The following is a 24,955-nucleotide window of genomic DNA, read 5'->3' on the forward strand; positions in this document are numbered from 1 at the left end:
TCATACAACCTGTCCTGCTGTCTCCAGACTCTAGTAACCACATTCCACTTTCTGTCTCTATTAATTTGACTACTCTAGGTACCTCATATATGCAGAATTATGCAGTATTTTCTTTTTGTGACTGACTTATTTCACTTAGCATAATGTCCTCAAGGGTCATCCATTCCTTTATAACCTTTTTGATATCAACATGACCCAGCTGGATCCTGTAGTATTAAGTTCATGCTGGAAGCATCCATTTCAATAAACAGGCCTGAAGGGATTCTCTGAAGCCATTCTGTTCATCAGAGGTCCCGAAATCTGGGATGGAAAGCTGAGATCAGCTTGGTCTTATGTGATGTTCATCCCAGAACCCCCATGTGAATGAAGGAGTGGGTCTGGGACTTTCCAGGGGCCCCTCTGTTCATCTGGTCACCAGAGACCTCCATTAGTGGGTCTGTCATGAATCACCATTTGCAATCTTGCTTGATATATCTCTTTGGAAATGCAATTTATCTAGCGTGTCTCAATGGAAAAAAAAATTTTTTTTTTTTTAGAGTTGATATTTAATAATATTTATATTAGTTTCAGGTATATAGCATAATAGTTAGACATTTTATATAACTTACAAAGTGATCTCCTGATTAGTACCCACCTGGTGCTATACATAGTTATTACAGTGTTATTGACTATATTCCCTATGCTGTACTTCACATCCCCATGACTATATTGTGACTACCAATCTGTACTTCTTAATTCTTTCACCTTTTTCACCCAGCCTCCCAACCCCCCTCCCATCTGGCAATCATCAGTTTGTTCTCTGTATCTATGAGTCTGTTTCTGTTTTCTTTGTTTATTTTGTTCTTTAGATACTACACATAAGTTAGGTTATATGGTATTTATCTTCTCTGTCTGACTGACTTCACTTAACATAATATCCTCTGGTCCATCCATGTTGTTGCAGATGGTAAGATTTTTTTTTTTATGGCCAAGTACTATTCCATTGTACCACATCTTCTTTATCAAATCTCTGATCTGTTGATGAGCACTTAGGTTGCTTCCATTTCTTGGCTATTGTAAATAGTACTGCAGTGAACATAGGGATGCATATATCATTTTGAATTAGTTTAACAGAAACTTTAAGCTTTGTAATTAGTAAGATTATTCTCATATAAAGGACACTTTTTAAAAAATAATTAGATCTATTACATTTTACTCATAACTGTGGTAGCCAAAATACTTTTTAGGCTGCATTCAGTTTAGAAATGTACCTGGGGTATCATGACAGAATACTTTGTGTCAGTGTGCTTTCTCTTTGTGTACACTCCTTTGTTTAAGAGTAAAGATGCAAGATTCTGAACTATAGTATCTAGCAGACTACGTCTTCTCACCTTACTTTCTCATATAGTTAGCTCAATGCTCACCATTGTCAGAAGCTTATGCACATTGTCAACAATAAGAAGGGAGCTTAAAGTACAGTTTGTCATACCCACTCTAGAGAACCAAGCAACTACTAAAAATTATAATTTGAAGATTATGTAATAGCATGGAAAAATGCATATGATCTAAGTGAAAAAGAAAGATTAAAAAGAATTCTATATATGTAAATTAATTTTGATTGCTATGTTTAAAAAAACTTTTCTAATGGAAAAACCGTGGAAGTTGGGGTGGTTCCATAGTGTAGTGGTTAGCACGTCTGCTTTACACGCAGAGGGTCCTGGGTGTACACCCCAGGTGGCGCCACGGACCATACCCTGGGTGCACCAGGCCCCAGGGGCAAGCCGCAAGTGCGTGGGAGGAAACACCCTGCCTTCAGAGATCCAGTTCTTAAGGGGAAACGGCATCATCCATAGGTCAGCGGTGGAAGTTGGGGGGGATTATAAGGGGAAGGGTGAAAACTGTGGAAGGAAATACTCCAGAATTCTAATAATGGTTGTGTGAATTTGATGACATTAAATGGCTTTTTCTCTTTAGTTTTCAATTTTTTTTCTAATGAAATTAAAGATTATTATAAAAAAAAAAAAACTTTTTCAAACCTGTCCAACATGGAGCTGAATGTATTTACTGGGCTGATGTAAGGATTTCATGACATCAGTTATAATGTTAGTCTTTGTCTCCTTTAACCAAGGAGTCACATAATGGATTACTTTTGGTTAAGACTTATTTATGGATAAATGAATTTATATAACATGTTTTTCTTAAACAATGTATGAAAAATATCCAGGAAAGATGAATTATGTTATTATATGAAATGTTTCAATCAAAATCATTTTGCCCTCTGCATATAATAAAACTCCAGCCTTTTGTGCAAATGACTGCCTCTAAAAATAAAGATTTATAGGGAATAGGTGCTAGGGAATGATTTCCGGCTTTTGAAGGAAGGAAAATGTAGAGTTTAAGGTGGCTTACTCCGTCATAAAGTCAGATTAACCCATCATACATGAAGATCATTGTTAATTATCAAAAGCTGTCCAGGTAGTTTTTATCAGTGAACAGGTACAGCACAAACACAAAGTAGACCCAGACCACTAGGGTTCACTAGCTGACTCTACCTTTCTGAGTAACCATGGGCAAGTGACCTATCCTCTCTAGAATTCAGTTTCTTCATCTGTCAAATGGAGATAATAATATTACCTACCTCATAAGGTTATAGCAAAGATCAAATGTGTCAGTATATGCAAATAATGCTTGGTACATAATAAGTAATATAAGTGTTGGCTATTATTAAAATTGTTATTAACTGAAAAATATAATGTTATTTATATTTTAGATGGTTGGCATAGATAAAAAACAGAATTTGGAAGGCAAAAAAACCCAAGTACTGATTGCAGATGGTGAGGAGAACGAGCTAATTGAGCAACAGAAAAAGATACTTTCTTTAATACAGGAGAAAAATGAACTACAACAAATGTTAGAGAGTATTACAGCAGAAAAGGAACAACTGAAGACTGACCTAAGGGAAAATATTGAAATGGTAGGATTTAGCAGTGTTTACTTGAGAATTTGTTTTAGTCTTCATATGTTTTAGATTTTTACAATTTTATTGGACAGTGTATATGCAATGACTATATCTGATACAAGTAAGTGATTAGTCTGGTGACTTATGACAGATGTCTCTACCTATGTACCCTCCACCCCCATCATGACATAGAATATTCCCATCACCCCCAAATTTCCCTATGCCCCAACCTACTCAATCCTAACCTCATCCTCTATACCAAATAGTCACTGTCCTGATGGTTTTTCACCTTAAGTCACTTTGTCTCTTCTAGAACTTCATACAAATAGAATCATACAGCATGTAATTTTTTGTGTCTTCTTTCTACACTCCTTTTTATTGCTGAGCTGTGTTCCATTGTATGAATAGGCCACAATTTATTGAACTTTTCTCCTATTGATGAAAATTTGAGTTATCTCCACTCTTTGACTATTTCAAATAAAGCTGCTATAACATTCTTACATGATCTTTACATGAACATGTGTTTTTTATTTCTCTAGGGTAAGCATCTAAATGGAATAGCTAGGAACTGTATATTTAACTCGATGAGAATTTACTATAAATTTTAATTTCGACTGATTTTCAAAGTTTACATTCCCGTTAGTAAAGTAAGATGACTCTGAAGCTCCATATCCTCACCAACTCCACATTATTGGTGGTTTTAATTTTAGCTATTGTATTGGATGTGCACATCATTGTTTCAATTTGCCTTTCCCTGATGACTAAAGATATTGAACATCATTTTATGTGCTTATTGGCAATCATACATCTTTCTATAAATTATTAGTTCTCTCAGTGAGTTGTAGATTTCAGTAAATAGGTCTTATCTATATTTTGTTAAATTTGTTCTAAATGTTTCTTTTTTATTTATACTATAGAATCTTTTTATTTCATTTTCAATAGTTGATATTTGCCAGTACTTTCAACCCTACTTTAGTTTCTGTTCCTATGTTTAGGGGCAATATAATATTTGTAGATCAAAATTAACATTTTGGGAAGTTTGCTGTGAATTACAGTAGAACCTGATCTTTTGTATAATTTTCTGTTTGTTAGAATTGTCTATTTGATCAAAAGAGCTGATTATAAATATAATACAAACAAAAGGCATATTTTCTTCTTGGTTTTTGGCTTGTAATGTTTTTGTCCGGATACTTGAAAATATCACTGTTTCAGTTTAATAACTAGGATTAGCCCAAGTCATTCTCGCAAAGAGTGAGTGCCATTTTGAGCTTGCTATTTTTCAGTGCCCAAAACCAAAGCCACATTAGCTTAGTAAGAGTCCATAACTATAGCCTTGTCATCAGTCTATGAAAGCTTAGAAGCAGTTTCTCTTAGCTTAGGAGGAGAAAATGAACAAACTTCTCATGGTAGAATGCTAATTCCAGTTCGAGTTCTCATGATAGAAATGTAAGTTGAGCAATAAAGAAATAGCATAAAAAAGCAGATTCTTGGCATATACATAATTAAATACTTTCTTTTTAAATTAGTCTTTTCCTATATAGTTTGTCATGATTTCTTCATTTTTAGACAAGTAAATTTTTATTTTTACCTGATTTTATTAATGTAAGCTAATATTATATATTTTAATCTCAACTTTTAAAATTCTAGACTATTGAAAATCAGGAAGAATTAAGAATTCTTGGAGATGAACTTAAAAAGCAACAAGAGATAGTTGCACAAGAAAAGAACCATACCATAGAGAAAGAAAAAGAGATCTCTAAGACCTGTGAAAAACTGGCAGAAGTTGAAGAAACGCTAAAGGAAAAGGTTAATTTTTTTTTAAGTTATCTTCCTAGTTGTTTTTCCTAAGTTATTATGTTTTCTTTTGTTTTCAGTGATAAATTTTTATTCCAGCAGACCTAAGTTCCATAAGTAGCATATACCTCTCAAATGAACAGATTTTAATGCTAATATTTTGGACAGTTTCAACTCATACTGAAATCTTAACATCCTTTGCAAGGATTATATTATTTTAGAGTCTTTAGATGAAAGAGAGGCCTTGATTCATATGAAACAGTCTAAACTAATTATGTGATATATTCATTCATCAAATATTCATTGAGTACTACCACTTGAATTTTGAGTGGAATCTTATTCAACCCACTACTGATACTGGAAGATCACTTTACTTTTAATGCTACTTATCTACTCACAGATTATTTCGGTAAAGTATACTTTACATAATAATTTTAAGGGAATATAGACAAAATGGTAATTATAAATACTGTACTTATTTAGAGCCAACAACTTCAAGAAAAACAGCAACAACTTCTTAGTGTGCAAGAAGAGATGAGTGATATGCAAAAAAAGATGAATGAAATGGAGAATTTACAGAATGAATTAAAGAACCAAGAATTAACATTAGAACGTATGGAAACAGAGAAGCAAGAGTTGGTTCAGAAACTTCATGAAAATTATGAGGAAATGAAATCCATAACCAAAGAAAGGAATGACCTAAAGGAATTACAAGTGTCATTTGAAACAGAGAGAAATAAACTTAAAGGATACATAAGAGAAATTGAAGTTACAGTAAGTCATCTCATTTTCTTTTATCAGGTGTTTCTTTAAAAACTGAGCCAGTTGCAAAGGGGGAAATAGGGTTGGGTTGAGATGATGCTGTTATAATATTTAAATTTCACTTGTTAATAAAGGGTCTAGAAACGAAAGAAGAACTAAAACTTGCTCGTATGCATCTAAAAGAACACCAAGCAACTATTGAAGAACTAAGAAGAAGCATTTCTGAAAAGACAGCTCAAATAATAAATAATCAGAAGGGCCTAGAAAAATCCAATACTGAATTACAAGAAAAGGTTTGTCTTTTCTTCCTTCTCTACTGTTCCTTATTCCTTTCTTTTTCCTTAGAAGGAAACATAAGCCGTAAGTAGTGACTGAGTTAAATATGGTTCATTCATTTATTAGGTAGTATTTTTTGAGTGTCTGATATGGCAGGTACAGTCCTAGGTTATAAAAATAAAATTAGAATACAGTGGACAAAATCTCTGATCATAGAGCTTACTTTGTAGTGGAAAAGATAACTGATTAATATGCAATCAAATGAACAAAATAAGTTGAGATAAAGGCAAATGCTATAGAGAAAATGAAACATTGGGATAACTGGACCAACCCTTCTCAAAAGCCTACTATGTGCCAGAAACTGAAACTATGTATATAAGACATTGTTATTTCCCTTCACTATAAGCATAAAAAAAAAAAAAAAAAAAAAAAACTCCAGTATTTCAGTATGATAAATGCAGAAATTTAATATGCAAAGTCATGTGGTACCACTAGTGCCAACAGGAAAACGGAATCAATCTGTACACATAAAAAAATATATATATATGAAATACCATTAGGATTCATCTGAGAATGGAGACCATTCATTCACTGGGATATAATCCATGATTTTTTTTTTCTTATAGCATTATGGAACTAGTTAGTATAGAAACAGAAGTGTGCAACTGACTGAATTAGCAATTAGTTGGTAAAACAAGGATTAGTTCACTTTGGATGTAAGCTGGAGTAAAAGAAAACTGTGACAGAAAGTCATGAATTATCTTTAGTAATAAATAAGGGAAAATGAATAAATAGGAGTTGGCGATCCATGGTAGGATATGAGGGTTCAAGATCACTTTCATTGCTATGGGAAGTATCCTCATCTTTTCCTTTTAAAAAATTATAATAACAATTTCCAGATAGTAATCTTGGTATTTTATGAATATCACAAGATCCCAGTGCTTCGAGAGGAAGAGGAGCTACTTCCTAATATGAAAGAAGTCAGCCGTACTCGGGGAACAATGGGTGGACTGGAACTACAAGCCAAAACCGACGATTCAACACTGGCAAGTATAGAAATGGAAAGGCTCAAGTTAACTGAAGAACTTCAAGAAAGTCAGGAAGAAATAAAATCTCTGACTAAGGAAAGAGACAACCTTAAAATGACAAAAGAAACACTTCAAGTTGAACATGACCAGCTGAAAGAAGACCTTAGAGAAACTTTGGCTAAAGTAAGTTTCATCCTTTCCTCCCATTTAAAGTATTTCATACTAATCAAATCTTTGGGAGAAAGGGACATTTAGTTATAAAGTTACTACCAATTTTCTTTAAACATCTTTTTAATTATGAAGTAAATGAAAACAAATAAAAATTGCTCAGAAATACTTAGAAACTATTGAAAATGAGAGAAAATGTTTCCAAGAAGACAGCTTTTTTCTTAAATATTCAAAATGATTTAGAAAAAACAATGCTATATTACAAGAAAGGATGAAGCCAAAAATAGTATTTTTTTTCTTCTCTACGTCTAGTCCTCCAGCGTCTTGTAAGGCACTAACATCTTCCTTGTTGATTCAGTCAGAAATCTGGAGATCATCCCTAGTACTATCCCTCCCTCCCTACTCACTCTGTAATCTAAGCACCAAACCCTGTGGATTGAGTTTTGAGGGAGGGAGGAAGGGTGTGTGTGTGTGTGTGTGTGTGTGTGTGTGTGTGTGTGTGTGTGTGTATGAGAGAGAGAGAGAGAGAGAGAGAGAGAGAGAGAGAGAGAGAAGAGAGAGGAGAGAGAAAAATCCTCCCACCTTTCTCCGTACTGCTAGCACTGTTCCAAGCCGCCATTCTTTCTTTCCCTGGCTTTCTGCAATAGCTTCCTAACTCATCACCCCCCATTCATTATTATACTTCTCTGACTTATTCCCCATTCTGAGCCCAGGTGATCTTTTCTTAAAACCTTTAATAGCTTATTTTTTTACTCTTAAAATGAAAACTAGAATCCCCTTCATGACGTAGGAGGCCCTGGATCCCAGACCTTACTGGTCTCTAGCCTTATTTCAGCTTGCTTTCTCCTGCTCATCGTGCTGGAGCAACTCTAGTCTATTGCTCTTCTTCATCTCATGGCCTGCAGATGTTCTGAGCTCCCTACCTGCAGTATTACCATACTCCACTCTGCCTCGTGCTCTCATCCTTTAGTTCTCAACTGAAGCTTTCTGTCCCCCAGGAAGCCTTACCTACCTAAACACGCACAATAGGTTAGGTTTGCCTCTAATACCATAGCAGAAGCCAGTATCTCTGTTTGGTAAGATTTACCAAAATGTCTGCTGTGCCCTAAAGTGTCTCAAGGCAGAGATCCTGTAAGTCTCATTTCCTGTTTTATCTCCAGCTTCTAATAGTATACTGATAGCACAGTGAGCGCTCAATAAATAAGCGCTAAAAATATGAATAATAGAAGAGTGTAGGAGTGGGAAGATTGCTCTGTAAATGAACCATTGAATCCTGGTTTAATTGTTTTAGAAAGTATCCTGATTTCTTCTAAAATAAAATATAGTATCTTTGCATATCAACTGTATTGTTTTTTGATCCTCTTAAGATCCAAGAGGCTCAAGATACACAAGAGCAGTCCTTCAGTATGAAGGAAAAAGATGAGACCAAGAAAATAAAGAGTGAGATGGAGCAATTAAAGGAACAACTCAAAGCTAAAGAGTCAGCACTGCTACGACTAGAAATGGAAAAGCTCACCTTGTCTGAGAGACTTCAAGAAAGTCATGAGGAAATGAACTCTGTAACTAAGGAGAGAAATGACCTATGTAGGCTGCAAGAGGTTCTTCAAGATAAAAACGACCAACTCAAAGAAAACGTGCGAGAAATCACAGCTAAAGTAAGTTGTATCCGTTTCTCCATGTATGTATGGGTTTGTTTGGGTTTTCTTTTTTTTTTTTTTAGTATTTTATAAGCATATATTTTTGTAGAAACTAAACTTTGGATAAAGAAGAGTGCAATGGTTATAACGTTTCTATATATTTCTTATAATTTCCTCTATTTAAAAAGCACCTACAAACTGAAGAGGAACTTAGAGTTGCTCATTGTCACCTGAAAGAACAAGAAGAAATTATTGATAAGCTGAGAGTGAATCTTTCAGAGAAAGAAACTGAACTATCAAACTTTCAAAAAGATTTGGAAAAAAACAATGATGAATTCCAGAGAAAGGTAAATTAGAGTAAAGGAACAGTGGGAGAAAACTTAATGGAGGTAACTAACTGAATCACAAAGACTACTGTTTATATACTAAATTGTTTTGGAGAGCTTCTTGGGGTTTTTACCTTAAAAAAATATACCCATACATATGTGCACATGTATAAACACATTTTGTGCATATGTGTATATAATTTTTGGCTTTTATCATTATTTTAAGGTGCATGAGCTTGATGAAAAACAAAAACAATTTATGTGCATCAAAGAAATCAGTGAAACTCAGGAAAAAATGAGTGAACTAGAACAATTAAAAGAACAACTCAAAGGCAAAGATTCATCGCTAGAAAGTATCGAAAGCGAGAGACTCAAGTTAACTGAGAGACTTCAGGAAAGTCAAGAAGAAATAAAAATTATAATTAAGGAACGAGATGAACTGACAAGGGTACAAGAAGACCTTCAAGTGGAAAGAGACCAACTCAAAGAAAACATTAAAGAAATTTTAGCTGAAGTAAGTTTCCCTCTTCTATTGTTTTTTGGATACAACAATTGTGTTAAAGTGATAATGATATTCACTATTAAGTTTTAATTTTACTCCATTAATAAAGAGACAGAAAATCACAGAGGAACTAAAAACTACTTACACTCTTCTAAAAGAATATCAAGAAACTATGAGTAAAAGGAATAGTTCAGAGAAGACAGATCAAGGAGCAAATATTTGGAGAGATTTAGAAAATTCAGATGCTGAATTAAGGGAAAAGGTAGGTCTTGTTTTGTTAAGTTGGAAAATGACATCTGATTGTTTTATTCCTTATGTCCCTATGGAAAATAGTGCATACATTAGATTCAATGTAAAGATGGTTGACTTAATTTAGAAAATCTCCTTTTTCTGTAAAAACTCTGCCTGTGTCCTAACTCATTTATGATTTTTTCAGAGTCAGGAAAAAATTTGTGACATGGGATACTTGAAGAAGCAACTTGAAATCCATAAGTCAACTCTGGAAAATATAGAAATGGAGAACGTGAGGTTAACTCAGAGACTCCATGCAAACCTTGAAGAAATGAGCTATGTTACAAAAGAAAGAGATGACCTTAGGCGTGTGGAGGAGACTCTCAAAGTAGAGAGAGACCAGCTAAAGGAAAACCTAGGAAAAACTGTAATTAGAGTGAGTTACCATCTTTCTCCCTTCCCTAAAAGAATCATGGGCAGTGGGGTTTGTAGGGGTATAAAACTGGTCCAACCTTGGGGAAGATTGAAGGGGGTGGGGGCTTTATTTGGTAATATCTTCCAAACATTTTAGTAAGCTTATTCATTGACCCAAAAAGTTCAGTTGTAGCTATTTATCCTAAAAGTAACTTAGAGGATGAGCATTAGGAGGCATAAGGAGGGAGGGAAATTTTTACTTTTACCCTGTACTTTTCTATACATTGTTTAAATTTTATTGCTCTGAATATATTATTTTTCTTTCTCGAATAATAAAGGACCTGGAAAAACAAGAGGAGCTAAGAATTGCTCACATACATCTGAAAGAGTACCAGGAAACTATTGATGAACTCAGAGAAATTGTTTCAGAGAAAACAGATGAAATATCAAATATGCAAATGGATTTAGAAAACAAAAATACTGCCTTGAAAGCACAGGTATTTTTTTTAAGTTGTTACCTAAGTAACAGTTTAAATCAAGTCTTTCGTGCAATGAAACAGGTTAAATGAGTTAGCCTTAAATTGAAGACAAGTAGAGATTTACCTACATAATTTAGAAAATATTTAGCTTTTTATCAATATCTCTCTACATTCTAATTTATTGTATGATTATCTCAAGATCCAAGAACTTCAGGAGAAAGAACATCAACTTCTTAAAGTAAAAAACGATCTCAGGGAAAATATGTATCAAACAGAGCAATTGAAGAAGCAATTGGAGGCCCAGAATTCAGCCCTGGAAAGTATAGAAACAGAGAAGTTAAGGTTGACTCAGAAACTTCAAGAAAACCTTGAAGAAATAAAAAGTATTACTAAGGAAAGAGATGGCCTAAGAAGAATGGAGGAAACTCTCAAAGTGGAGCGAGACCAGTTCAGGGAAAGCCTCAGAGAAACAGAAGCTAAGGTAAGTGTTACCTCTTCCTAGCGAGTAACGTGGTGTGTCTCTGACAGCAGTGAACCCTTCTTCAATATAAACATACACAAGCACACGCTTAAACTACAGGTGGTTCATTGTAGCAATTTGTAAAAAATGGGAAACAATCTAAATGTCCATCAGAAGGAAACTGAATAAATGTGAGCAATATGTCTGAATACTATGCAACAGGTTCTTAAAAAATTAAATAGATTTGAGTGTCTCAATTTGGAAGCCCAAAATAACTTAGTGGGAAAAGCAAGCTGTAGAATAGTATGTGTATAATGTGTTTGCCCCTGGAAAGTAGGAGTAGATTTTGTGCTGTGCGGGGAGGGAATGAGGAGGGGAAAAGGAACACTTAAGACTTTATAACAGCTAAGATGTAGAGTAAGAAATAATAGTTTTATTCTTTTTATAAAAAAAATTATTACTTTCATTAAAAAATGCTAGTTAGAATAAGAATAGTTTTATTATCTTTACTAAGAAAACACATGACTTTCCTAAAAAAAATACTAATTAACATTAAGATGTCACTCTTCTTAAACTCTCTCTAATGATAAAGGACCTGGTAAAACAAGAGGAACTAGGAATTGCTCATATGCATTTGAGGGGGTACCAGGATCAACAAACTCGGGTTTGTTTCTGAGAAGACAGATGAAGTATCAAATATGCAAATGGGTTTAGAAAATTGAAACACTAAATTACAAGAAAAGATATGAGGTTAGGGAGTATTTGATTGATAGCTGATTTATTAGTGCCTAAAATCCACTGCAGATATAAAATAGTTTAGCCACATTAGAAAACAACTTGACAGTTTTTACTAACACTAAACATATAGCTGCCTGTGGCCCAACATTTCTACTCCTTTGTATGCGAAAGAGTGCATACTTCAACATAAAGATATATACAGTATGTTCATAGCAGCTCTCATCATAAGAGCAAAATAACTGCAAACAAATGCCTATCATCAGGAGAATGGAGAAGTTACATTGTGATTTATGAGATCAAAAGCAGGCAAAACTCATCTAGGATGATAAGTTAGAATAATTGTTAGTTGTAAGACAAGACATGAAGGAACTCTATGGGATATTAGAGAGGTTCTGTATTTTAATCTGAGTTATAGGTACATAACATAATATATAGATATATGACAAGAATATGAGCTATATTAAGACTAGAGCATGTATGTATATTATGCCTGAAAAGAAAATAATTGTTGGAATTATGTATTCATAAGAGCGACTTGGGAAGACTGCTGTCTTAATTTAGAAACAATTCTTTATCCTTCCCTTAAAAGCCTTCTGTGTCCTAACATGTTATTTTTTGATAATCTTAAAAGGTCCAAGAACTTAAGGAAAATGAACATCAACTTTTTAAGTTGAAAGAAGATGGCAATGAGACACAGAAAAAAATGTCCGAAATAGAGCGATTGAAGAAACAATTGAAAGCCCAAAGTTTAACTCTGGATAAAATAGAAATGGAGAACTTAAATTTGGCTCAGAAACTTCATGAAAACCTTGAAGAAATGAAATCTGTAAAGAAAGAAAGAGATAATCTAAGGAAAGCAGAAGAGATTCTCAAACTGGAGAGAGACCAACTCAAGGCAAACCTACAAGAAATTGTAGCTAGAGTGAGTTATCCTCTTCTTATTCAGTAAACATGTTTTTAATACAAGAAGCTTTTTTCTTTGAAAATAAATGATACTGTTGGTGAAAGATAAATGTTATGTCATTTTAGGGAAACAATTTGACAATATCTTATTAAAAGTTTATCAACATGTGAATTTGCTACAGCAATTTCACTTCTAGGAATTTATCCTACCAATATATTCACATATCTGGGTAGAAATACAGCAGTGTTTACTGCAACATTGTGCAGAACAAAATCTAGAAGCAATCCCAGTGTCCATCGATAAGGCACTTGCTAAATGAGGGTTCATCTGTATAATGGAATACTAAGTATACGATTGGGACATGTGGTATTGATATGAAAAGTAGTATGAAAGGTGAAAAGTAAGTGGCAGAGTTCAACAAGGGTTGGAACAGGAACTTTTACTTTACATCTTTCTGCACTGTTCTAATTTGGAGGTGGTATCGTGGTTGTTTTTAACTGTAAGTGTGCATTTTTAAAGATTTTGTTTAACTAGTTAATCATTAAGAAAAGGTAATGTGCTTTTATACCGTATTTCTCAACTTCTTCTAATAACAAAGGATCTGGAAACACAACAGAAACTAAAAATTGCTCGTATGCATTTGAAAGAGTACCAAGAAACTATTGATAAATTCAGAGAGAGATGTTCAGAAAAAACAACTCAGATTTCAAATATTCAAAAGGATTTAAGTAAATCAAAAGCCGAATTAGAGAAAAAGGTATATGTTGTTTTGTTCTTTTGGGAATGTCCAAAATTATTTGTAGAAAGAGAAAGGGTATAGATACAGATATGTAGACATAGATATATATGTACGTATAACAAATAGATGTTAATTTCTTTCCTTGAAGGAATTCTGTTCACTTTCTAACTTGTTTTATAATTATCTCAAGATCCAAGAACTTCAGAAAAAAGAGCTTCAGCTTCTTAAAATGAAAGAAGGTGTCAATAAAATTCATAAAAAAATGAATGAAATGGAACGATTGAAAAAGCAATTTGAGGCTCAAAACTTATCTATGCAAAGTGTGGAAATGGATAACTTACACTTGGCTATGAAACTTCATGAAAGCCTTGAAGAAATAAGAATTGTAGCTAAGGAAAGAGATGAGCTAAGGATGATAAAAGAGTCTCTCAAAACGGAAAGAGACCAATTCAGAAAAACCTTAAGAGAAATAATAGCTAGAGTGAGTTCAGAATCTTCCCTACGTAGTAACTATTTATAAGAATCAAGCTTTTTTGAAAAGTGTAACAGTGGTTTGTTTTGCCATTGTTGTTTTTTCTGGGAATGTCTATAAACAGTAAAGGGTGATGGGGAAACTATAATTATAATTTTTCATACAAATAGGAAATATAGTTTTAAAAGAATTCAAAATGTTTTTTAGAAAATACCATTTTAATTATTTAGTTTTAAGAAAAGATTTGTTAAATAAAGCAGACTGTTTGCTTCAGTGTAATTTTTTAAAGGGTTTTAAAACCAAGAAATAGCATTATTCTCAATGGAGAAATATTTGAAAAATTAAATTTGTAAAAGATTACCCCATTTCACTACCTCTACATGATGGTGTTATTTTATTCATTCATTCATTCATTCATGCATTCATTTTTTAGGCGAGGCAACCCTTGGTTGATCTCACAGATTGCAAGGACCTTGTCAGTTTACAATTCCTTATTTTTTTATTTTTTACACCTACAGCACCTTGTCTTCCTCGGTGGTCTCCCGTCCAAGTACTAACAAGGCCTGACCCTGCTTAGCTTTGAGGTCAGAGGGGACTGGGCTTGTTCAGGATGGCATGGCTGTAGAATTCTAGATGATGGTATTTTAGACATGGGTTCTTATTAGTGAAGTTAGAAGGGAAAACGGCAAGATGAATATAAAAAAGGAAGTTCTGTTTTAGCATAACTATTTAAACTGAATATCTAAAAAGTAGCAAAATTCATATAAGCAAGAAATTGTATGAAATCTATAAAGATATTTTTTATTCTCATACTTCAAGAATAAAGTGGAAAACAATGTCATTTGCAATTTCAATAGAAACATCAGACACTTGGGAATCATCTTTATGTTGGGCCTAACTAAATTTATAGAGATTTAAGTCATTAACAAATATTTTTGAATAGTCAATTATTTTTGGAACTGTAGTGACAAGATAAACAAATAGAAGAAATGTTTTGTTTTGTACTTTTAATCAGAAATACAAAAATGTAAGCAGGATATGAATTTTCTGTTCCAAGGTACTAGAAAAAAATAAATGAATAGGGCTTTGAACCTATTGACTTAAAAGTGTAATGTTTAATTCCATTATTGAAACTTGATAGAAAATATGTCATTGAAAAAGTATGGGTAGACCTTAATTATCTGTGAATATAGTTATAGCTGAAGCCTTGATTTTTCTTTGTGTCAAAACAGGACCAACAGAACCATAAGGAGGTAGTAGAATATGAAAAAAAGGTACCGTGTGATGGAAAACAGCACCTTATAGAAAGCCTGAGAGAAAAGTGCTTTAGGATAAAAGTAAGTACCCCCTGTTAATATTACAAATGAATACTGGTACCCTTCAAAGACCTATGGAATAAAAGGAAACAGTGGAATGGATAGATAATGCTCATATGTTTCTAAGCTTTCTGGTGCAGGTACGTATGTGTGCATATATATATAGACGCATAAACACAACAATAAGGGCTTTTGATTTTAAGGCCTTAACTGATACAGTGGTATTTGAGCAAAAACCTGAAAGAGGTGAAGGATTGAGCCATACAGGTATCTGTGAGGCAAGCAGTGTAGGCAGGGAAACAGCAAGTAGAAAGCTCCTGTAGCAGAGCCTGCCTGCTGGGTTCCAGAACATCAAGAAAGGGGAAAGGTAATGAGAAATGAGGGCAGAGAATGGGAGGAAGCAGGCTGTGGGGACTTAAAATGACTTTGGGTTTTACTCTGAGGGAGATGGAGATCCATTGGAGAGTTCCGGCTCTGGGAGAGACATAATCTGACTTACGACTTAACCTTTTAACCCTTTTCCCGTTGAGGAAAAAAAAAAGTGCAGCTCCCTGCCAGTATTAATTCAGCATCACACGTAGGAATGCTACATTTTCTAGGATTTAACATTTTCGGCGATTGAGAATTACTATATTTTGTAAATGGAAATATCACAACTCAAAACAGAATGCTATAAATAGAATGATGTCATTTGTTTCTAAAGACTATCAGTATACTAGAGAGATGCAAAAATAATAACAAAAGCAAGATCTTTCTTGGCAAACTTTAGGGTAAGGTTAGGGCTGTATTACGTGAATTATCTAAGGTAAATGCTGCAGCCACAAGGGCCACCGGCAAGTATTCTTGGGGCAAACGGGAAGTGGGTTAACACTTTAAAGTGATGACTGTTGTGTTGAAAACAGAGTGGGAGTAAGAAGGCCATTTGTCATCCAGGCAGAGATGGTGGCTTGGCTAGGAGAGGCAGCAGTGGAAGTAGTGAGAAGTGTTTGGATTCTGTATATTGAGAGTAAAACCAACAAAATTCGCTGATACCCCTATTAGAATGCAAGGTCCCTAAAGACTTTTTTATGTTGTTTATGGCTATACCACTTAGCACATTTCTGACGAAAGTCAACCTTTAATATGTATCTATTAAAAGTGCAAATGAATGATTATACAATACTGCTCCATGCCCATAATGTGATTGATCCTAAGGCCACAGGCAGAAATCCCCTCTCCAGCATTTCAGATTAATGAACATCTATCCAACTTTTTCTTAAATTATGAAAAAAAGAGCTCATATTGTTAGAAGCCCCTTATTCTAGCGTTTAGCACCTGAAGTAATAAGCACATGTTACTTATTAGATGATTGTGGCCACTTGAACCTTATGTGTCCCTCCACTTGTGCTCAAACCAGTGTCACCTGTCTTGCTTTTAGTCATTTGAGCTTATGGAATGTCTACCACATGCCAGGCACTGTGCCTGGTACTTCACCCTATGAAATAGGTTTTATTGCTCCATTTGTAAACAAAGAAACTGAGGCTCAGAGAGGGAGTTTAGTAGTTGCCCAAAGCACATAGCTAGTAAGTTGATAGAATCAGGATTTGAAACCAAGTCTAAGTTTAAACTTGGATATGGAAGCATTTACAAATGCTTTTACTTCCTTTAACGTATAATGTGTGCAAATATTTTACAGATTACATAGATATATAGATATTATATAATATTTTATTTGTTCCCCCTAGGAAGCTCTGTGGCAATTATTATAGTCTTCATTTTGCAGTTGAGAAAATCTCTCAATAATTTTCCCAGTCAGGAAGTGGCAGAATTAGAAACTGAACTCTTTGATGAAAAGTTAGAAAACTCAGATTCAAGGCAAATAGAAAGGTGTGAAAAGGCTATATACCAAGCTAGCAGATAGCTTGGTTGATTCTTAGTCACTTCTTTCATCTACGAACTCACACTGCCTACTGTAAACATAACCCAGAATTCAGCCTTGAGATACAGTACAGATACAGATTGAGTTCACTCACATTTCTATTCACTTCATAAAAGCTCCTTCAAATCTTGATTGTTTAAAAAACTAAAAAACGTTTCAAACGATAACAATGATTGTTTCTGGTTTTCTTTGTTTTTGTTTAAATTTGTTTAATTTCCACAATAACTATATTTTACTTATATAATCCATAATCAGCAATGTTTCCCTTTTTTTTAAACATGAAGGTCTTAATTTATTACTTTTATAGAAAATGTTAAAGCATAAATTTTGTTGCAATTCTAAGGCTAAAACTATTATAATGATTTGTTAAATTGAACGAATTCTAATTTTCTTTAGGAGCTTCTGAAGAAATACTCAGAGTTGAATAATCATTATGAGTTCTTACATGGATTGTCTTTTGACTTGGAGAAGGAGATTGAAATCCAAAAAGAGCTTTCAATTAAAGTAAAAGCAAACCTCTCACTTCCATATCAACAAACCAAACACATTCAGAAACTTCTCACTGTAAACCAAAGGTGTTCCATGGAATTCCATAGAGTCATGAAGAAACTTAAGGTACCACTCTTTTAGTAATATTTTTGCAAATATTGCCATAAATTTTACAAACTTAATTGTATTTAAATCATGATTTGGGGTTGGCATATTTGCTACTTAGTGTGTTGACTACCGAATTAAAGATTATTTGGGTCTAAAAATTGTATGTGCAAGATCCTTAGTGCACTTAGAACCTGGTCATTCAACAAAACCTGGGCTCTGCCTAGACACTGTGTCAAGGTGCTCAGGAGACAGGAATGAACAGCATTTCAAATATCTAATAGTCCAGTGGATGGGGCAGATGTATAAAGAGGTAATAAGTGTAGTGATAGAAGTATGTGCAAGTTATATGACATACCAGGAAAAAAGGTAAAGAAGTTAAGACTGAAGTGGAAGACGGACCCCGGCAATAAAGTTTGGATGGAGTTTGTTTGTAGATGATGGGAAGCCACTGGACAGTTATGTTAAGTGGTGGCAATAACATGATCAGATTGCCATTTTAGATACTTCACTACCGACAAAACATAAATGAATTTGCAGGGGATAAGCCTAGTGGCAGAGAGAATAGGATGATAGCAGCAGTTAAAATTATCTAGATGACATATGGTGACTTTGGACGGATTCCTAGGAATGGAAAGGATAGAAGAAATTAAAGAAATATTTAGCACCTTAAAATAGTGGGTCTGTGTGATTGATAGTGGAGGTAAGGGAGACCAGTTGAGATTGCATCCCAGGATTCGGACCTACCCAGGTCTGTGTGTAGTGGTCCCATTAACTGACATAAAGAAAAAAGAAGAAGAGGAGCAAGGCAGGTGCAGCAGGAGGAGATATCAGGTGTCCACTCTGAGATGTTTTAAGGTAGAAATACCTGTGATGGAACATCCAAGACTAGAAATCAAGTAGTTTTGAGCTGTGAATCTGAGGTTTGCTAGAACTAAAGGTAAAGATTTGGAATTCGTGTAGGCGATGGATAATATATGTGAGATCACCTAAAAAGCATAGTAGAGGAATAAGAGCCTTGAAAGAAGAAGAGAACTCTGCAAAAGATAAATATTCAAGAGATAGTAGTTAAAGAGACAGGAGAAGACCAAACAAAAGTGTTATCACTCAGGTCAGTGGAGGAGAGTATGTCTAAGAATTCAGATAGCCAGAAAATGGACTGAAGAGATCTCCTCAGTGTGTTGATGATGCATCTCCTTGGTAACCCTTGTCAGAGCAGTTTTAGTTGAGTGGTTAAGAGGCCAAATTATAAGAGGTTAAGGGAATAGTGAAGTTGGGGAAGTAGGGAGCTGGCATCCACCCTACCTAGTTAGATTGCCCCTCAGGCTCTGATGGTCTTCTACAAATCCTGACAGTGTGATATCCAGAATTTATTCATGAGGCCCATGGAACATATAGCATTCAAATTATTGTCACCTTGAAACCAAACATCTAAATATGCTTGAGGCATGGCACACCCATATTGGTCACCACACCAAGGCAGGCAGAAGAAGATGTTGAAAATGAATCTCAGGTGTCTAAATGGGAAACCTGGATAATTGGTGATATAATTTACCAAAAAAAGGAACAACAAAGAAAGGTGGGTTTTTAGGGGAAAAGATCATGTTGCATTTTAAACGTATTGTATCTGAGCTTCTTGTAGGACATGTATGAGGTATAGCCAGTAGGAAATCAGAAATAAGGAACTAGAACTTATTCTTCCAAGATGCTGAGAGAAGAAAGTTGGGGATATAGAAAGGCTCTTTCCTTCCTCTTCACTTAGCAGAGTATATAGATAAACAAGAGATGCTATCCCACCTTTAGTCTTAAAGGTTCAAACAGCCTTTAAATGTGATAAAAGTTTCCTTTCCCAATTTGTTTCTCTGCAAGTATGTGTTAAGCCACATTATAATGACAAAGGAAGAACAACATGATTCCATCAATAAATTTGAAATGCTTTTTATTGATGAAGTGGAAAAGCAAAGTGAACTGCTAGGTAAAATTCAGCCCCTTCCACAAGATTATGATGTACCATCCAGAGAATTAAGGGACCTCAAACTGAGCCAGAAGATGGATCTACATATTGAGGTAAATTTAATTTAACTGGATTTAATTAAATTGTAAGGCTTTTTATCACTAGAAAGGTACCTTTTCATGTGGTTAATGCATTTACATTTACCAAAAATTAAAAATAGGTTGCAGATTGACAGCTGGCCAAATGTAAAGCGTGCCAAGTGATAGACAAGACAAGCCTCATTTCAGAACTCCACAGATACAGAAAAATAGACTTAATATTAGCAAGTGGGAATTCATGGAACTCCAGAATAGTTCTAAATGTCTTCAGAAACTTCCTAGACCTGTTGACTAGGAGTCAGGAACATTTTTATTATACCAACTTCACGTGGCGTATCCTGCTCTCAGCCAGCACTGTGAGGCTGGCTTCTAATTCATAACACACATGTAAGGGATGCTATCTGCAAAGAAGAGCTACATCCAGAAGCACTTTACATATTGTAATTATTACTCACAGATTTGTAGTTTTGACAGGTTTTAATTCTAACAGGCAGGATTTGTAGATGTGCCTCTGTTATGTAGCATATATTGCCAAAATTTTATTATTCAAATAACTAGAATAAGTTTTAAATTAGAATTATATTTCTAATATGATTAGAATAATTAAAACTATATCTACTTCACAATATTAGGAATGAACATTTAGTTAGGCATTTTCACCTTTTGATGTTTGTATGGTAGTTAGAAAAAAACTTTCCTAATGTTCAAGCAATTCAATAATTACTTTTCAACACAGGAAATTCTCAAAGATTTTTCAGAAAGTGACTTCCACAGCATAAAGACTGAATTTCAACAAGTACTAAGTAATCGGAAAGAAATGACTCAGTTTTTGGAAGAGTGGTTGAATACTCATTTTGATATAGAAAAGCTTAAAAGTGGCATCCAGAAAGAAAATGATAGGATTTGTCAAGTGAATAACTTCTATAATAACAAAATAATTGTAAGTAGTAATTTTTTATTGTGCTCTGTTGTTCTTTTGGTTGTTGTTTGCTTTAATTTTTCTACCTCGTTCTTAAAAGGACTTGGAGCAACTGGATTTTAAGTATGTTTTCTTTCATTTATTCATATATGCTTTGTGAAAAAGATTGTGTTAAAGCATGTTCTTTCTCTGACATGTTATACTTCCTTAAGATACTTAAACATATCAATTTATACTTGTAAAGAAGGTAACAAAATCTTAATGTATAATAGTTTCTACTTGTGAAACCTTGAATCCTCTTGCCATTCTTTCCTTTCTCACTTTTCACTGCTTCTGTAGGAATTGAGCCTTTTCCTAAGGTAGTCTCAGGCAAGGTGAGAGAGAGCCTGTTTCAAGGTTACAGGCAGTAACTGTGGTAGAGCCATAGACAAACCTGGTGAGCTACTTTAGTCAGGCTTTTCATCTCAGTGGGTCACTATCATATGCTGTCATCCTTCAGCTTGAGGTTCAAAAACAGTTTGTATCATTGTTCCCAAGGTGATCAACTCTAGTAGACAGATTCATAAGAACCAACATTGCTTAAGAGCAGTGTATTAATTTGTTTTACTTTCCACTGATCAGAATACGAATTCTGCTTACTGAAGTAATCCCTACTTTACATATCAGATAAAGTATGTAGTAATCAGGAAGTTGCTTGTTATATATGCAAATGGACTAGATTAATATTATAACTTCTAAAATTGGTTTTATATTTCATGTGTTCAGGTAGTTCTTTCCTGACACTTTAATTTCATCTGGAAATTATACTTAAATCACAGTGAAATATAGATAATATTTAATGGATAGTTAATCCCATTTGTTGAATACCCGAAGCTAACAAAATAGTAAATGAACTTAAAAAAAAAAGTATAATCAGTAGAGAAAAGCATAAAACCAATGTTTAGATAAAATAATCTCCATATAATTCAGAGTTATTCTTGCAATATTGAGGGGCCCAGCTGTGATTAGAAAGTGGAGATTTCTATCATGTGGATCAGTATGTGTGTGGCATCATCCAGCACCCTGAGAGTTGAAATTGGCAACTTTGTATGGGGTGAAGTCAGCAGTCCAGAGCCAAGGAAAGTCCAGGGTGCCAGCAAGAATACAACTAATTTAGGTCCAAGTCTAAAAGAATAACCATAAAGCCACAAAGTTGTAGATAAGGCCAATAAGGCATTTGTGATGAGAGCAAAACGAACATCCCATACAAATTAGGGATTCATAAAAAAGATGAGTAATTTCAGAGTTAGTTAGCCTTCAGTATAAAAGACGTATTGATTGTTACTCTCTGCACAGAAATATAAGATTTTCAGATTAATTACCAAATCAGCGAATTCTTTTCCCTATAGACACTGAGGTTTATAATGAAACAGGATAATTGGTTATTAAGTTTACTGGGTGTGCTCTGCTCTTAGATATCAGTTAAGACTTTGTTATTAGCTATAACGTAAATAAGGGCTCCACAGTTCTTCCAATTCCTCTTTATAGGTTAGTACTAATCTAATAGCGAGATTATCCTCTTACAAATCAATCCGAATCTTCTCCAGTCCTTATTCTTCTTTCATTTTCATCATCAATATCTTCTGAAATTTTAAGAACTGACACAAACCACAAGTAATTTTCACATTCTTTTATGTTCTTTACATACTGTTCTAGAATGTTCTGAAAATAAATTTCAACATATACCTTGTTCTAGAATTCTAGTATTTTTTATTTTTTAAATATGTAATTCATTTTAAACCTGTAATGGTATTTTTATTATTCAATAGGCTATAATGAATGAATCAACAGAGTTTGAGGAAAGAAATGCTACTGTAGCTAAAGAATGGGAACATGACCTGAAATTAATAAGAGAGAAAAATGAAAAACTGTTTAGAAACTACCAAACTTCGAAGCTCTCTCAGACATCTGGTGCCCTTGCTAATCCTACTACACAAGATGATAAGAATCTTCATGTTATATCAAGAGCCACACAACTAACCACAGAGGTATATAATTTTTTATATTTTTCAGTTTGCAGCTTAATCACAGAGTTAAAGATGAATCCAATATAACATTTCAAAACAGAATTATAGTATCAAATATATTTATTAAGGAACATGGACCATCTTTATGTGTGTGTGAGATGGGCTTGTTTTTAAATATAGTTCTATTGTGACTGTCACTCAACTAAATTAATCATATAAGGTCTTTTTGGCTTATAAGACAGAAGTAACTCATAGCTTAATTCGAATAATAGATATATATGCCATTTAAGGTATTTTTACCTTACATTATACATTTCCCTAAATCATGTGACTTTCTATTAAGTTACGATCTGTATGTATACAGAACTAGCTTAGAGGGAAAGCAATTTAGCATCAATGTCTTTAATATTGATTAATATTGAAATAAAAATGAAAACATAAGAGGGTAAAAATATATACAGATTTCTAATGCAGATTAACTTGTGTCTAAAAATTAGTACATTATTTGAATAATTCAATTACTTTATTAACTACTCTCAGCAGTCTATAAAGCAAATATACTATTTTATTTTGTTAACCTACAGAATGATTTAATGGATAACCCAAGACTAAATATACTTATAAATTATCAGCTACACAATACTGTCAGAAACTTGAAGAACTCAAGTATATAACTTATTGTTTTGCTGACCACTACAGACTACTTCGGTCAGCTGGTAGAGATAAAAATTGTGAAACTATGAAACCCATCTACCAAAGCAATAAGATAAAGAAGCAGAAGGAAATTCCATCTTCAGTGACCCCAGGGAAAATACCCTACCAAATAATAAAATATATGCTCTTAGTTTGGTACTTAGGCCAAATTAGAGTAGCATTAAGTAGTTTAGTAATGATACAGGAATAGACAAATAGAACAATTGAACAGAATAGAGAGTTCAGCAGTACACTCAAATAATTTTGAGAATTTAGCACAGGATAATGGTAACATTCAGCTCAATAGGGAAAAGACGATTTACTTAAATACTTGATTCAGAACAACGAGATAGCCAACTGGCAGAAAATAGATCTGGATTCTTACTGCACTCATTAGCCAAAAATAAATTCCAAGTAGGCCAGAAAGAAACAAACACTCTGGAGGAAATCCTGCATGAGTGTGCATGAGAATAATCTTATAAACATAAACAAATTCAAGTATGTTTATTATTCCAAAAAATTGGAAATAACCTAAATGTTTATTAGTCAATGATGGATTAACCAATTTATGCTATTTCCATGAAGCAGGATGTAAATATCCATGAAAACAAAAATATAAGAGATCTGTATGTGTTGATAATGGAAAGATCTGGAAAATATACTGTGAAGTTAAAAAAAAGCAGAAATAAATATATTTAGCATGCTTCTGTTGTACATGGCTGTTTTTATAAACTGTATATTCATATATGCTTAGATTCACATGAAAAATTTCTGGAAGGATATACTTAAAAGTGTTTAGTAGTCATTGCTTTAGGGTCGACTGGGGGTCTGAGGTGAGAAAACTTACTCTTTATTGTATGCCTTTGAATTCTTCCACCTACTTGTGTTTTTCAATTTAAAATCTAGGTAGTAAAAATAAAGGGAAAGGTATGTTACGTATTAAAAAGTCAGTTAACAAATGTACTTTAAGTAATGTTAATTTAAAATGTGAGCACCAATTTAATATGCTTAGCACTGTGCTAATAAGTAAATAAAATAAATATTAAACATTATAATGTACAATTTGGCCATTTTTTATTCCAAAAATCGCCAGCTTCTCAATGAACAAAAATATTACTTGTGTAAATTGAGTGATGCTTGGCTTCTATTCTTTGTTTAATACATTCTGTGGAAAATCAATACCTATATATCATCATCTTTGTCTTAAACTTACATACTATGATTCTGTCTTTTCTGTCAGACCTTATATATGTGTGCTTTTTCTGATAGAAAATCCAAGAGCTGGAAACTTCACTACTTGAAGCTAAAGAAAGTGCCTTGCGTAAGGATGCCAAGATTATAACCATGCAGAGAGAACTTGACAAGACTAATGATGTAATAGCAAAACTTCAAGCACAAGTTAATGAATCAAATAAACGCCTTGAAAAAACAAAAGAAATGATCCAAGTACTTGAGGTAAGTTAAACTCATTTTATAAAGGGCTTTTTTTCCTTTTACTACTGAATTTGGCAGATCATTTGGGGCCCTAATCTTTTACTTCAACTTCCTATTACCTATATATGTTTCAAGTTCAGTACTCAAGCTTTGAA

The 24,955-nt window shown here is 33.8% G+C and overlaps 1 protein-coding gene across 5 annotated transcripts in view; it reads left to right on the forward strand.

The window, feature by feature from the left end:
* Positions 1-24,955, forward strand: part of CENPE (centromere protein E) — a 62,777-nt gene that overhangs the window by 28,071 nt on the left and 9,751 nt on the right. For 3 of the 5 annotated variants that reach the window (XM_016159105.2, XM_016159106.2, XM_036227648.1), the window contains 20 exons: positions 2,750-2,953; positions 4,586-4,744; positions 5,216-5,506; positions 5,629-5,787; positions 6,703-6,981; positions 8,334-8,621; positions 8,792-8,950; positions 9,156-9,443; positions 9,541-9,693; positions 9,868-10,098; positions 10,415-10,573; positions 10,755-11,036; positions 12,385-12,675; positions 13,256-13,414; positions 15,101-15,205; positions 17,499-17,717; positions 19,566-19,763; positions 20,485-20,688; positions 22,476-22,694; positions 24,636-24,821. In XM_016159105.2, the coding sequence (XP_016014591.2) occupies positions 2,750-2,953; positions 4,586-4,744; positions 5,216-5,506; positions 5,629-5,787; positions 6,703-6,981; positions 8,334-8,621; positions 8,792-8,950; positions 9,156-9,443; positions 9,541-9,693; positions 9,868-10,098; positions 10,415-10,573; positions 10,755-11,036; positions 12,385-12,675; positions 13,256-13,414; positions 15,101-15,205; positions 17,499-17,717; positions 19,566-19,763; positions 20,485-20,688; positions 22,476-22,694; positions 24,636-24,821 (4,233 nt within the window). Of the gene's footprint in view, positions 1-2,749; positions 2,954-4,585; positions 4,745-5,215; positions 5,507-5,628; positions 5,788-6,702; positions 6,982-8,333; positions 8,622-8,791; positions 8,951-9,155; positions 9,444-9,540; positions 9,694-9,867; positions 10,099-10,414; positions 10,574-10,754; positions 11,037-12,384; positions 12,676-13,255; positions 13,415-13,586; positions 13,878-15,100; positions 15,206-17,498; positions 17,718-19,565; positions 19,764-20,484; positions 20,689-22,475; positions 22,695-24,635; positions 24,822-24,955 lie in introns of all 5 variants that reach the window. The other 2 variants (XM_036227649.1, XM_016159107.2) reach the window with 2 other exon arrangements.

The sequence above is a fragment of the Rousettus aegyptiacus genome, unplaced genomic scaffold (assembly GCF_014176215.1).
Source record: "Rousettus aegyptiacus isolate mRouAeg1 unplaced genomic scaffold, mRouAeg1.p scaffold_m13_p_10, whole genome shotgun sequence".
Taxonomy (NCBI): domain Eukaryota; kingdom Metazoa; phylum Chordata; class Mammalia; order Chiroptera; family Pteropodidae; genus Rousettus; species Rousettus aegyptiacus.